Source organism: Lissotriton helveticus, chromosome 4_1, assembly GCF_964261635.1.
Source record: "Lissotriton helveticus chromosome 4_1, aLisHel1.1, whole genome shotgun sequence".
NCBI classification, from domain to species: Eukaryota; Metazoa; Chordata; class Amphibia; order Caudata; family Salamandridae; genus Lissotriton; species Lissotriton helveticus.
Genome location: NC_136063.1, coordinates 415,620,066 through 415,632,548, shown reverse-complemented (window position 1 = coordinate 415,632,548; position 12,483 = coordinate 415,620,066). Strand labels below are relative to the sequence as shown.

The window sequence follows — 12,483 nt, the reverse complement described above, 5'->3', positions numbered from 1 at the left end:
CGTTCTGAGGACAAAAATGTTTCCCGAAGGAAATTCCTGAAATGTTGCACACCTCACCACAACGTCAAAGCTTCTCTTTCGCTGGTGGAATAAGTGCCTTCTGCCCCTTGTAACATGCGTGATGCAAACTCAATGGTTTCCTCAGAACCGCCTTGCCTTTTCTGCATGAGGACGGCACCTAGACCCACATTGCTTGCATCAGCAGACACAAAAGTTACATCGTTGATGTTGAATGTGCTTAGTGGTCGGGCCAACACAATTTCCTTTTTGATACGTTCGAAACTGTCCTCACACTCCTTGTTCCACACAAACCTGTTGTTCTTCTTCAACAAATTGCGCAAACGCACAATTTTATCAATGAAATTTCCTCCAAATTTGGCATAATACTCCACCAACCCAAGAAAGGAACACAATTGGTCCTAATCAACAGGTCTGGGAGCATTTTGTATAGCCTCTACGATTTTCCTCTTAGGCTCCACACCCTTAGGTCAAATGTGGTGACCCAAATAGTCCACACCTTCTTGGAAAAATTTGCCCTTGTCCCTCCTCAGAGTTAATCTACTCGATTTGACAATATCCAGAACCTCTTTCACTCTCGCATTGTGTTCGGATTCAGTCTTCCCATAAATCAGTATGTCATCCTGGAAGAACACCACCCCCATGGTATTACCAAATAAATTCCCCATCAGGCATTGGAATACCGCAGATGCCGACGCAAAACCAAAAGGCATACGTATGTAGCGGTAAGCCCCTTCGGGCGTGACAAAAGACGTGAGGTGCCTGGAATCCTAGCTCAACTCAACCTGATGGTATGCTGGAGACGTCCAAGGAAGTGAAAAACTTCGCACCATCCAACGTTGGCAACATTTCATTGATGTTCGGCAAAGGTTGGCGATCAATCCAAATGCTGGAATTAAGATCACGAAAGTCCACACAAAGTCTCATGGACTTGTCAGCCTTGCATGCCAAAACTATGGGTGCCAACCACTCAGACCCATCGATGGGCTCAATTATGCTCATGTCACAACCTTTTCAACTCCATCAGTAATTCATTTTGCAGACTCATGGTACTCTATGGGCAATCGCTTGTTCTTATTCACTAAACACCTCAGGATAGTTACGGACCCTTTCATCAGCCATCAAATCCCCAACCATCCCAGTACAGGACGAAGAAGTTGACAGGGACACATTACTGGATCCTTTCATTTTCCGACTAGATAACACCCTGTCAGGCTGATTAGGGTGCAAGATTATTCCTAACTCCCCTTGTTCCTGCCATCCGAACAGATTCGCACCCTCTTTCCCAACATAAACGGGTCCAGTAGCAGTGTTCCCGTCTAACTCGAGACTTCCCTCAAATTTCTCAAAAACATCCACCCTCCGTCCTCCATACGAAAAGATCTTTATGCTGGATTACTGTAGCTGAACATTCTCCAGCTCTCCAAAATCCTTCTGGTTTATGAGCATAAAAGGAGAACCAGAATGGGCCAGCCCTGGTGGATGTGGACCCCAGCCCCCTGCGGTGCTCTCCCCACCACCTTGGACTGCTGGTCTTGAAGCTGGAGGTGGGCTGGGGACTATAGGTGGGCCCCTGTTGGAGGACTTCACCTGCTTGGCGCTTGGGGCCTGATCGCTATCCCACGCCTTGCAGGGACTGCTGCACTGCTTGGGACCCCTTCGCCGTGACCTTCCTAGGCCTGAATGAGCTGTGAGTTCCGTGCTACAATGTGGGGGCAGCAACGGGCCCTGTGACGCCTGCGGAGGGCACGTCGGACCCCCCGACACTGCTGATGGACTTTCTCCTGGCCCTAAACTTTTTGACTGGCCTCCCGGAAGACCATAACACCCCCTTTTGAGTCACTGGCAGCACCCTAATATGGGGGCGCTGACACTCTACTTTAGCTGGTCTTCTGATCCTTGAGGAGTTTTACCCTAGGCAGGGCAGGTGCAAGGCATGGGCAGTGTGGGCAGCTGCCCAGGGCCTCGCACTCAATCCACCAGCATGGGGCCTGCATCAGTGCAACACACAACCAGTCCTCTTGTACCCCTGTGGATCCAACTGAAAGAAAGGTGTCTCCTTGGAATTAGGCCCATGGGAGGGTGGCCCTCTCCCTGGGCTTCTCAGTGATGGAGGGAGGAGGACTAGGGGAGGGAGACACTTCCTCTTGTCTCAGTTGCAAGGAGACACATTTTGCAGGTTTGTCCTGCAACTTGGCCTCCTGCCCAGCTGCCCATTCAGAGACACTGCAGGATGCCCTCTGTCCGGCACTTTAGCACCCCCTCCCCAGTTTTATCTTTCAGCCCTCAAACAATTCTCACACCTTCAGCTCGATAGGAGCTGTAAAAGAGGTGCTTGTAGGTGGCTGAAAGTAGGAGCTGCAGCCCAGGAGGAGTCTTCACAAAGCAGCTTCTGGAGTCTTGAATGTGTCATTTATGTAAATTAGAGGGGCCTCGCAAATTCCCTTTTTGCCCAGGACCCCGAAAATCCTAGAAACGGCCCTGACCCTGGGCCCCTATCTGTTGCTACACGACCACAAGGTGAGATGGGGCAACAAGGAGACAGCGCGTACTTGCAACTGGCACCTCTGTGCACATGTCACCTGTTTTGGCCTAATTGATCTTGCCTTTGAAGTCCTCCCAGCTGCGAAAATCGAACTGTGGTTCTCCATGCTTTTTTGCTTATTCCTCATGTAATACTTGTTCTCATTTTGGCACCAGGGCTAATTCCACTTCTGACAAAGTAATCCATTAAAGGTTTGTTGTTGGTATCTTCAATCTCACTTTAAATCACCTCTCAATGGTTGTGCTTTTATATGTTGTCTAAAAGGCAAACACCTGCATGTGGTTTACAATGAGGTAAAGTAATTGATTCCTTACATTTACTCATACCGTGTTTATTTTTTTTGTTTTATGCCTTATTGTGGAGGAGTCTTAGGAAAGTAGGACTTGAGCGTGATACCGAATCTGGTAATGTTGCCTTTTTTTACAGTGAGTGATTACATATGGATAGACTTGATATAAATTGGACAAATGTGATAGCTCTAGTTGTTCATATCAATGTCAACTCTATAGATTGTGAACCTCAGTGTCCTGTATTCATCTTGTTAAAATTTCAGAAACTTCTATCTGAAGTAGAAGAAAAACTGAAAAGTTGTGAGAATGTCGCTCATGGAAAAGGAAGGAGAATTCTTATCCAAGACGTAGAAGGATCTGATGAAGAAGGAGAAAAACAAGGTGGGGACAATGACCAAACAGATAAAAGTCTGAATATAAACACTTGCTACACAATTTTAATATGCTGAGTCTATGAATTGAGCTTTGTATATACAGCCTTCTCTAACATGCTAGTTTTCCTTGCAGTACCTTTCTTCTTAGGAAAGCCCTTCTTTGGCTTCACAGATGTTAGATAGATTTCTCATAATTGTGCACTCCCTCCCACAGAACTATCACTGTCACATATGTAACTGAGGTGACTGGTCACATTTATGTGCTTGCCATCCCATACTCATGAGCACCATGCATACTGAATTTCCAGTCGCTAAGATTAATATAGTGCCTTTGTACTGTCCTACTTAAGCTTTGTACATATTCTGGACTGTAACCATTGTGTCATACAAAAGAAGCAAAAGCCCTAAACACAGTGCTCTAGTCCATCTTTTACGTATACAAGGGTGAATGATTTTTGACCCTTCCTTTCCCAAGTTAGTTTTCCCTTAGCTCTTGGAGAAATGCAGATAGGCTATGAATCCGTTGAGCAGGGAAAACATGCCTTGGTCTCACCAACACTGTTGTGAGCATAGTTCACTAGGATAAAGTAGTATATAATCCACCTCAGGCCTGCCAGATAATCTGCAGTTGTGGGATCAACAGCTATGTTTTGGGAAGCCGGTGGCAACCTCAAGTATATATTTACAAGTCTTTATTTAACACTAACCTAGACATTAACAAAAACAAGGCTACTATGGTAATAGTAAGTAAAACATTGGCACAAACAAGTATTAGATATCCAAACAGATAGTAAATATCTAACATTTTAAGGAGGTCTAACAAGATCCTCCATTGGATTTTCTACCAATCTGTGAAAAATGTGAACCATCAAATTCCCTCAGACTGTCCCTTAGCCACTGTTCATAAATGCCTTCTGCGTGGGATCGATGCTCAGAGTTCATAGGCTGGCCACCAACCTTATGGGCACAGTGTCCCTTGGAATCAAGCAGGTACGGTCTCAAGCAACACAAATCTGAATTGTGTTGGTCACCTATAACACCGGACATCAGACCACATCATTACATTTATTCTTTTTTTTTTATAACTTTTTTTATTCGATAGTTGATTCATGACACATAACAGTTACAAAGGATCACATTTCCATGAGCACGCCCCTCGCAGGAGGCTAAATCTTTTTTTTACAGTATCGGTTCTTGCTTGTTTTCAACCTCTTCGGAATTCACGTAGTTGCTTAGATAATCCCGTGCCCCGCTCCTCCCTCACAAGGCATCAATTCCATTTTCCTCCCCCTCACAGCATTAGAGTTATTCTTTAATGAAGTTCAGAGAAAATGGTGTAGGAACTCTACACGTGGCTAGTGACAGTAGCAGACTGTCATGATATTGCTGAGCAAAAGCAATAGTAAGCATTAACAAGGTTAACTTATATTCACAGATTGTATATTCAAACAATTGAAAGTCACGAGGAAGCAATATTTTTCATAATCTGAATTCATTATTTCATAATATAAAATCATATTACCCCCTACAGGAAGCAGGGATGACAAGTCATAGGTCATAAAATGTAATGAGTCAGAACACCACTGAGGAATGATGTTAGATAACACAATAATGTCCATAAGTCAACACACATGGCTAACGAACATTTATTATTTCTCCTCTGTCAGTGTGGATGATTAATAACTATGAAATCACAATGTTGCGCTTCCAGAGTCACTCTGAGAAAAATATGATAGGTGCAAAATAAAAATCTACAGTGACAAAAAATGTGGTGGCGTCTTATTTCAGCGATAGTGATTTCGATGCATAAGCCGCAAAATCAAAATGCCAGTTGAAAAGTCACCAGAGATGAAAACGCTGAAACAGATGTGAATGGTGACCAGACTGAAAATTAATTAATTAATCATCCTTTGTAGAAGGAGAGCAAGTTGCTACTAGTTGAACTGCATCTTTGACAACTTTAGTATAATATAATGTCGCAAAGGCAATATTGAATCCTGAATGGAGTTTTAAGGGATCCAGATAACACGGTAGACCATGCAGCAACCATGTTTCTCAACATAGTAATTAAGGAAGCAGGTCTTGCACTTGTACCTGTTGCGACAGGAGAAGATGAAATGCCCATTGCATCAGGTTTCATGTTCTCAGATTCAGAATCTCCAGTGGTGAGGTCAGACATAGCGACACCTGACCTTCATCATAACGAACAACATGTGGAGAAGCTGTCAAATAGTGATTCACTGGCAAAAGTAAATTTTCATTGAAAGAAAAGTACATCATATTTTTTCTACAATGGAAAACTGGTTTCACACCGGATGATTGTGGCATTTTACGAAAGACCAAGGTGAATGTTTAAAGAGTTGTTTAGGGATATCTTCCCCAGATACTTTCCAACCGACTATATGAGCCACTTAATTTCACCACAAAGCAACAGTGGAACTATAACATCTCCTAGCAAGACCGGTCCAACTATAACCATGGCCATTTGTCCCAACAACAACTTTGACATCACTCCCAGGCTCTCTAAATCTCGAACAATGACAATATAGCAACAGCTACTGGCAAGAAAAGTCCAACTATATCCATACCCATTTGCCCCAACTACGACTATGACATCACTCCCAGGGTTCTGCCTGGACTTGAGGCTTCCCCACATGGCAGGCCCTTTAAGGATCCGATCGACAGGCCCGCCCCCTTGAGGTGGGACAACAGAGCGTCGTCAGAAGAAAAGGATCCTGAAACCAATGAGAGCGCGTTCAAGACCCGTAAGGAGGAAGACGGACGAACATCTTGAGACCTGAGAACAGCGTGAGAGAGAGAGAGAGAACTGCCATCGGAGAACCTGTGGAGGCAGCGGAGGAAGAGCCCGGAGGCCAACGGCTTCACGCAGTGCGTCGCCACGTTCTAGGAGGAACGTGGCTAGAACAGGTTCGTGCCCGCTTCAGGGGACTCAGGAGGTTGAATGCAATATTGCCCGTAGGCGGAAGAGAGCAGGGGACCTAGACAGTCAGTAGGGAGACCTAGCGGGACGCGCTGCGTAAACCCCTACCCATTTGGGTGACGGCCTTCTCCTCCCACACCTTCGTAGAAACTGACTGGAGTTGCCTCCCTTCACATCCCCCCCTGTTTGTGCCACCTTTTGGGAACCAGAGCATTAATCTGAGGTCATCTTCTTGTTTTCTTTCCCCACATCTATCGGAGTACCCCGCCCTACAGCCTTCCAGCAAAGACGCCAAGGAAGAGAAAACACATCCACCTGAAGATGACGTCACCTGGATTCCCTTTTGCTCTTGTTTCTTTTGCCCCTTTAATAAAAATCCTTGACTTAGCAGTTCTGGTGTCGCGTCTCTACCTGCCCTGTTTGACACATGGTGGAGAATGCGGGCAGCGTAAGACCATTGAGAGCCCAAAATGAAAGCGTTGATTCGGCATATCGTGAAGGGGCCGAAGAAGTTGGAGTGGGCAGTCGAATGGCAGATGAACTCTGCCCAGGCCGACCGTGACACACGGATGTATGACGTTATAACGCATACATTTACAACGCCTACCTTTACAACGCAATTATTACAACGCAGGAACCATTACAACGAACTACCATTACAACGCATTTTTTTACAACGCAATACTTTTACAACGCATACCATTACAACGTAAGTATTGGTAAGTATATAGTATTTTTTTTAATGTAATTAATTAAAATTAATTTAATTTGTTTTAATTTAATATTATTTTTAATTTATTTTTACCCTGTACCCCAAAATGGTAAGTATATAATAATTTTTTTAATTTAATTAATTAAAATTAATTTAATTTATTTTAATTTAATATTATTTTTAATTTATTTTTACCCTGTACCCCAAAATCCAAACCTGGCCCTGAACCCTAAAAATACCCCTTTACCCAAAAACCCAAACCTTGCCCTGAACCCTAAAAATACCCCTTTACCCAAAACCCAAACCTAGCCCTGAACCCTAAAAATACCCCTTTACCCAAAAACCCAAACCTGGCCCTGAACCCTAAAAATACCCCTTTACCCAAAAACCCAAACCTAGCCCTGAACCCTAAAAATACCCCTTTACCCAAAAACCCAAACCTAGCCCTGAACCCTAAAAATACCCCTTTACCCAAAAACCCAAACCTGGCCCTGAACCATAAAAATACCCCTTTACCCAAAAACCCAAACCTAGCCCTGAACCCTAAAAATACCCCTTTACCCAAAAACCCAAACCTGGCCCTGAACCCTAAAAATACCCCTTTACCCAAAAACCCAAACCTAGCCCTGAACCCTAAAAATACCCCTTTACCCCAAAACCCAAACCTGGCTCTGAACCCTAAAAATACCCCTTTACCCAAAAACCCAAACCTAACCCTGAACCCTAAAAATACCCCTTTACTCAAAAACCCAAACCTTGCCCTGAACCCTAAAAATACCCCTTTACCCAAAAACCCAAAAATAAAACAATTTTACTATAATTATATACTTACCAATACTTATGTTGTAATGGTATGCGTTGTAAAGGTATTGCGTTGTAAAAAAATGCGTTGTAATGGTATTTCGTTGTAATGGATCCTGCGTTGTAAAAATTGCGTTGTAAAAGTAGTCCGTTGTAATAGTTGCGTTGTAACGGTTGTATACCGTGACACACTTAAAGAGCTCATGAAGAATCAGATCGATGCTCTGCAGAAGACCCACCCCAGGAGGTAGCTGGCCAAAAACCCTCCAGGAGTGTAGACATTTTGTAACGGTTCCAGAGCACTCAATACATATTAATCTACTGGAAAAAATCCGAGCAATATTTTGTTTCCTCAGGAGCCCTAAAAGCTGAGCGAGTTTATCAACATGCAAGATACTTAGTTCAGTGTTGGGCCACGTGAGATCAATTATTTTTTTTTACAGGTGGTGGGAAAATCCCACAGCCGTATATTGGAGCTGAGACACAACAAATGATTATCCCATCTCAAGACTGCAGCAATTTTCAATTGTAGGGAGAAAGATTCAAACAATTTACAAGTGAATGTTGTACACCATCTTGTATATTTGTGTCAGATATAGTTTTACAGTTGTTAACTAATCACTAACCGGGATTCCTTTTCAGTTACTAAGTGTGACATCATTTTGGAGGTGAAAGGGGATATTTTAACCCTATGCAAAGGAAGGAATTAATTTGCTTGGCCAACTTGCTTGGCTTGCCCAGCGTCTATGCCTTAAGTACAATTATCTTGACTTCACACAGTTATAACTCTTAGAGGACAAAGTAGGGGCTTCTTTGTTGGAAACTACTGTTTTGAGCCAAATGATTTTTGAACCTAATAGCTAGCTTTTTGTAGGACATTGGGTTACTAGCTGAGGGAGTGAAACCCTACTCAGGCAGCAACCACAATTTCTGTTCGGGTGAAATCACAAGCAACCCCCAAATTAATGTGTGCCTATCCCTCTGGTAGTTCGGCACAAGCAGTCAGGCTTAACTTAGAGGCAATGTGTAAAGTATTTATGCAGCACTTCAAACAGTAATAAAGTGAAAAAACAACACAAGATAATAATCCTACACCAAATTATAAGATTAGAGTAACATTGAATACATTATTTGAGACCACGACAAAAATCCAATGAGTAAAACTGTAAATATCCAATTTCAAGGTTTTGAAGTAAAAATTGTGCCTAGAAGCACAAAACGCCAACTGTATCAGGTAGCGCGAGACTGGGACAAAGTCACAAGGCTGACCATGATGGAACGTGGGCCGGGTATAGGGACCAAGTCAGGCCCGCTGAACAAGGTACCTTAAGTCCTGGTTGCAGAGTGTTGTGAGATCCTACGGCAAGGATCATTTTGGGATTTTGGATCCCCTGTTATATTCTGAAAAGTCAAAGGCCACAACTTCTTAAGCCTTTTTTTTTTTTTTACTTGGTTTTATTCAATACTGCACAGGTCTCACATTATTTAGCGACCCATCTGGCCGTGAAACAACGAAGAGGGATAAGGAACCACAAATCAGCATACACTCCGGACAAGTGGTACTGGGTATCACATCAGCCTAAATGTTTGCCCATGTGCTCCGCTTATTAGCGTCATCGCTGGACATACTTTGTCTTATGAGATACACAGAACAACGCCCATAGAGAGAAATTATGCGCAGTATAAGCCAACATAACAATAATAAACTAATGAAAAACATGGCAGTGACAGGTGGTGGGCAAAAGCCTCTAGTAGGAGAGAAAAGGAGAACTAAAAAAGATCATCAAGCAGCAGGCAGAGTAACAGGCATGGACGGGTGTAAAGCTCCTCGGTTCCCTGGGAGTACTGCAAGAGTGCATCAGAGCAGGGACAAGCGAAAAACTTACCCGGGGTAGCAATCCAGAGCAGCACAGTCTGTTGAAATAAAAGCATATAATTTCAGCTGTGTTGTGATATCAATTAGAGGGCGTGTGCAAGAAACTGGCTCTCTTTCATCCCCCTGAACTCACACTAAGAGTCAGTGCCTCTCCTCTGCCGTCTGCCCAGTCTCCAGCGTTCCTACCGACTCATCACACACAACTATAGTGTGTACATCAGCTCAGTCAGCCCAGCAAGGGGTCATCCTCTAAAGTCAGCGCGGGGTAGCAAGGTCCATTATCTGCGGAGAAGCCTCAGCCTCCTCACCCTGTACACTCAGCTGTCTGTAGGCTTTCCAGCATACTCTCCACATTTCCAAGTCTCGTTCTGCATTCTCATTGATGCATACAGATCGTAATCGTCCCTCTTCAGCCACGCCCCATTCACACAAACCTGCCCTCCACTTATCTAGCCAGGGGGGCATAGGGTCGGTCCAGTGTATGGTGATGCAGCGCTTAGCTAGTACAAGGCCCAGGAGAGCAAATCATACAAGTTCCCGTCTTGGGCATTGGGAGTACACCCAATGCTTCAATACGCACACCTGTGGCTGCTCGTTGTATATGCAGCACCTCCTGCCAATATGGCTGAAGTCGGACCCAAGCCCAAGTCATATGCAGAAATGTTGTGGGCATGACGAAGTGCGCCCTGCATCGAAATGTGACAATTTGTGGGGTGTTAGATATGTGCTATGCAAGTAAAAAAACTGGGTGACCTTAAACTGTGCATTGCTCGCCACCTCCCGGACCTGTGCGAACGCCCGCTTCTATTCACCCACCTTGAGTAGTGATGGTAAGTGAGCCATCCATCTGTCTTGAATTTTTGACACCTCAACCCTACGATCTGCCTTCAGGGCCTTATATATGCAGGAAATCAGTCTCCTAGTAGAGCCTGGGTCTAGCAGCAGTGTCAAGGTCTGTGTCTCCCCAAGCTCATCTAGAAACGTGGTCCATATCTCGTGAGCTGTGCGCAATATTTTTGCGTACTGTAGGGAAGGAACATACAGCACTTGGAAACACTCCTTTGAATCGTTGAAAGAGAGGAAGGCCCCATTAACGTACATATCTCCAGCTGTCGTACAGCCCCCCTCATACCACCCTGTGAGGTCCATGACAGACTGTATCTGATGAAAACCATGAAGCCGTTGGAGGTTGGCAACCAAGCGTATGGGGCCCTACGCATGACCAGAGCAACAGCCCATTCCCAGACTCCTGCAACCTTTCGATCACAAGCGGGCAATGCAACCTTTCGATCACAAGCGGGCAATTCAAGGAAGTCTGGGAGCCCATCAGAAGGTATCGCAGAAGCTCCGTCCCCACACCCCAGTCCGCCAACAGTGCCTTTCCTACATTGGGGCCCTCAGCACACCATTGTGCCGCATAGTGCAATAGCTCCGCGATATAATCAAGACTAAAGTCCGGGAGACTTAGTCCCCCACCATTCCCCCCACCCCCCTCCCCCGAATCCATATCTAATTTGAGTACCTCCAGTTTTACCCTACTGTGTCTCCCGGCCCACACCAGGGAGACCAGGAGACTATTCAGAGTGTCAAAGGCAGATTTCGGAATACAGGAAAAGGAGTTCTGGAGGGCATAAAGACCACTGGAAAGCATTACCATCCTCGCAAAGCTACTCATCCCATAATCGAAAGGGGCAGTCGAGAACCGAATGGACTCCTTTAGACCCGTGATGATTGCTCCCACATTCTTGGCATATTGAGCATCCGCCAAAAGGGCCACCTGTATACCCAGGTAGTGAAAGTGGTCACACTCCCATCCAAGCTCCACAGCTGCAAGGCAAGCAGCATCCCCTCTTGTCAGGGCTGCCAGCGGGAAGATAACTGACTTCGGGCGATTAACATGGATCTCTGGAACCGCTCCAAAGGTGGCTAGCACACCCAGGAGCGCCGGCACAGCTCCCTTCGGCTGGCAGACATACCGCAATGCATCGTCCGCATATAAGGAAACTACATGGGTACGACTATCCATGGCGATGCCCATTTGGCCATATCCCGCCGCAGCCGGATCGCCAGTGGCTCCATTGCCAGGGCGAAGAGGAGCGTGCCTTGTGCCCCTCTCAATGGAAAGGCATTTCGATATCAGGCCGTCATTACGGACGCGAGCCCTCGGCCAACAATAGAGGAGACGGACCTAGGATATAAACTCGTGGCCCAGGCCCACCCTCCTCAGGACATCCCTCAGATACTCCCACCGCAGAGTATCAAACGCTTTCTTAATGTCCAAGGTGACTACTGCCGCCCAGACTTCAGCGCCCGCCACCGCAGTACATGCGAAAGTCGACGTACATTCATATGCGTCCCTCTGCCTGGCATGGACCCACACTTACCCTGCCTAGACTTGTCGCCAATACCTTGGCCAGCAATTTGGCATCCACCCCTAACATTGATAAAGGCCTGTGGAAACCAGGCTCACGCACTTCTTTACCAGGCTTAGGGAGCATAACAATCTGCACCTCGCTCATGGACAGCGGCAAAACCCCTTGCTTGGCCTCCTGCAAGGTCTCCAATAATCAGTATATCCCTCGAAGGACTCCACTGGGAGACCATCGGGCCCCGGAGACATACAGCGGGTCGTGTTCTGTATTGCTTCCTGTAGCTCCTCGAGTCAAAGTGCCCTGTCCAGGTCTTCCGCCTCTGATTCAATAAGGCGGTCGAGCATCACGTCATCCAGAAACCCCCCAATCTCAGTCGGTGGACACATGAGCCTTCTGTATAAATTGCAGCTAAATGGTCCCACAGTAAAGAATTGACACCTGCCTGCGTGATGGCCTCAGATCCTTAAGGGTATCTGAGTGCCAGTATGAGCGAGGGGGGGTGTTCCTGCTTTAACAGCCATGCCTGCAGTCTCCCGACCTGTCAACCTCCCTAT

General features: G+C 45.6%; 1 protein-coding gene across 1 annotated transcript in view; it reads left to right on the top strand.

The window, feature by feature from the left end:
* Window positions 1-12,483, top strand: part of SPAG1 (sperm associated antigen 1) — a 906,455-nt gene that overhangs the window by 394,896 nt on the left and 499,076 nt on the right. Inside the window, exon 10 of the mRNA XM_078686952.1 lies at window positions 3,117-3,234. Coding sequence (XP_078543078.1) covers window positions 3,117-3,234 — 118 coding nt within the window. The remainder of the gene's footprint in view (window positions 1-3,116; window positions 3,235-12,483) is intronic.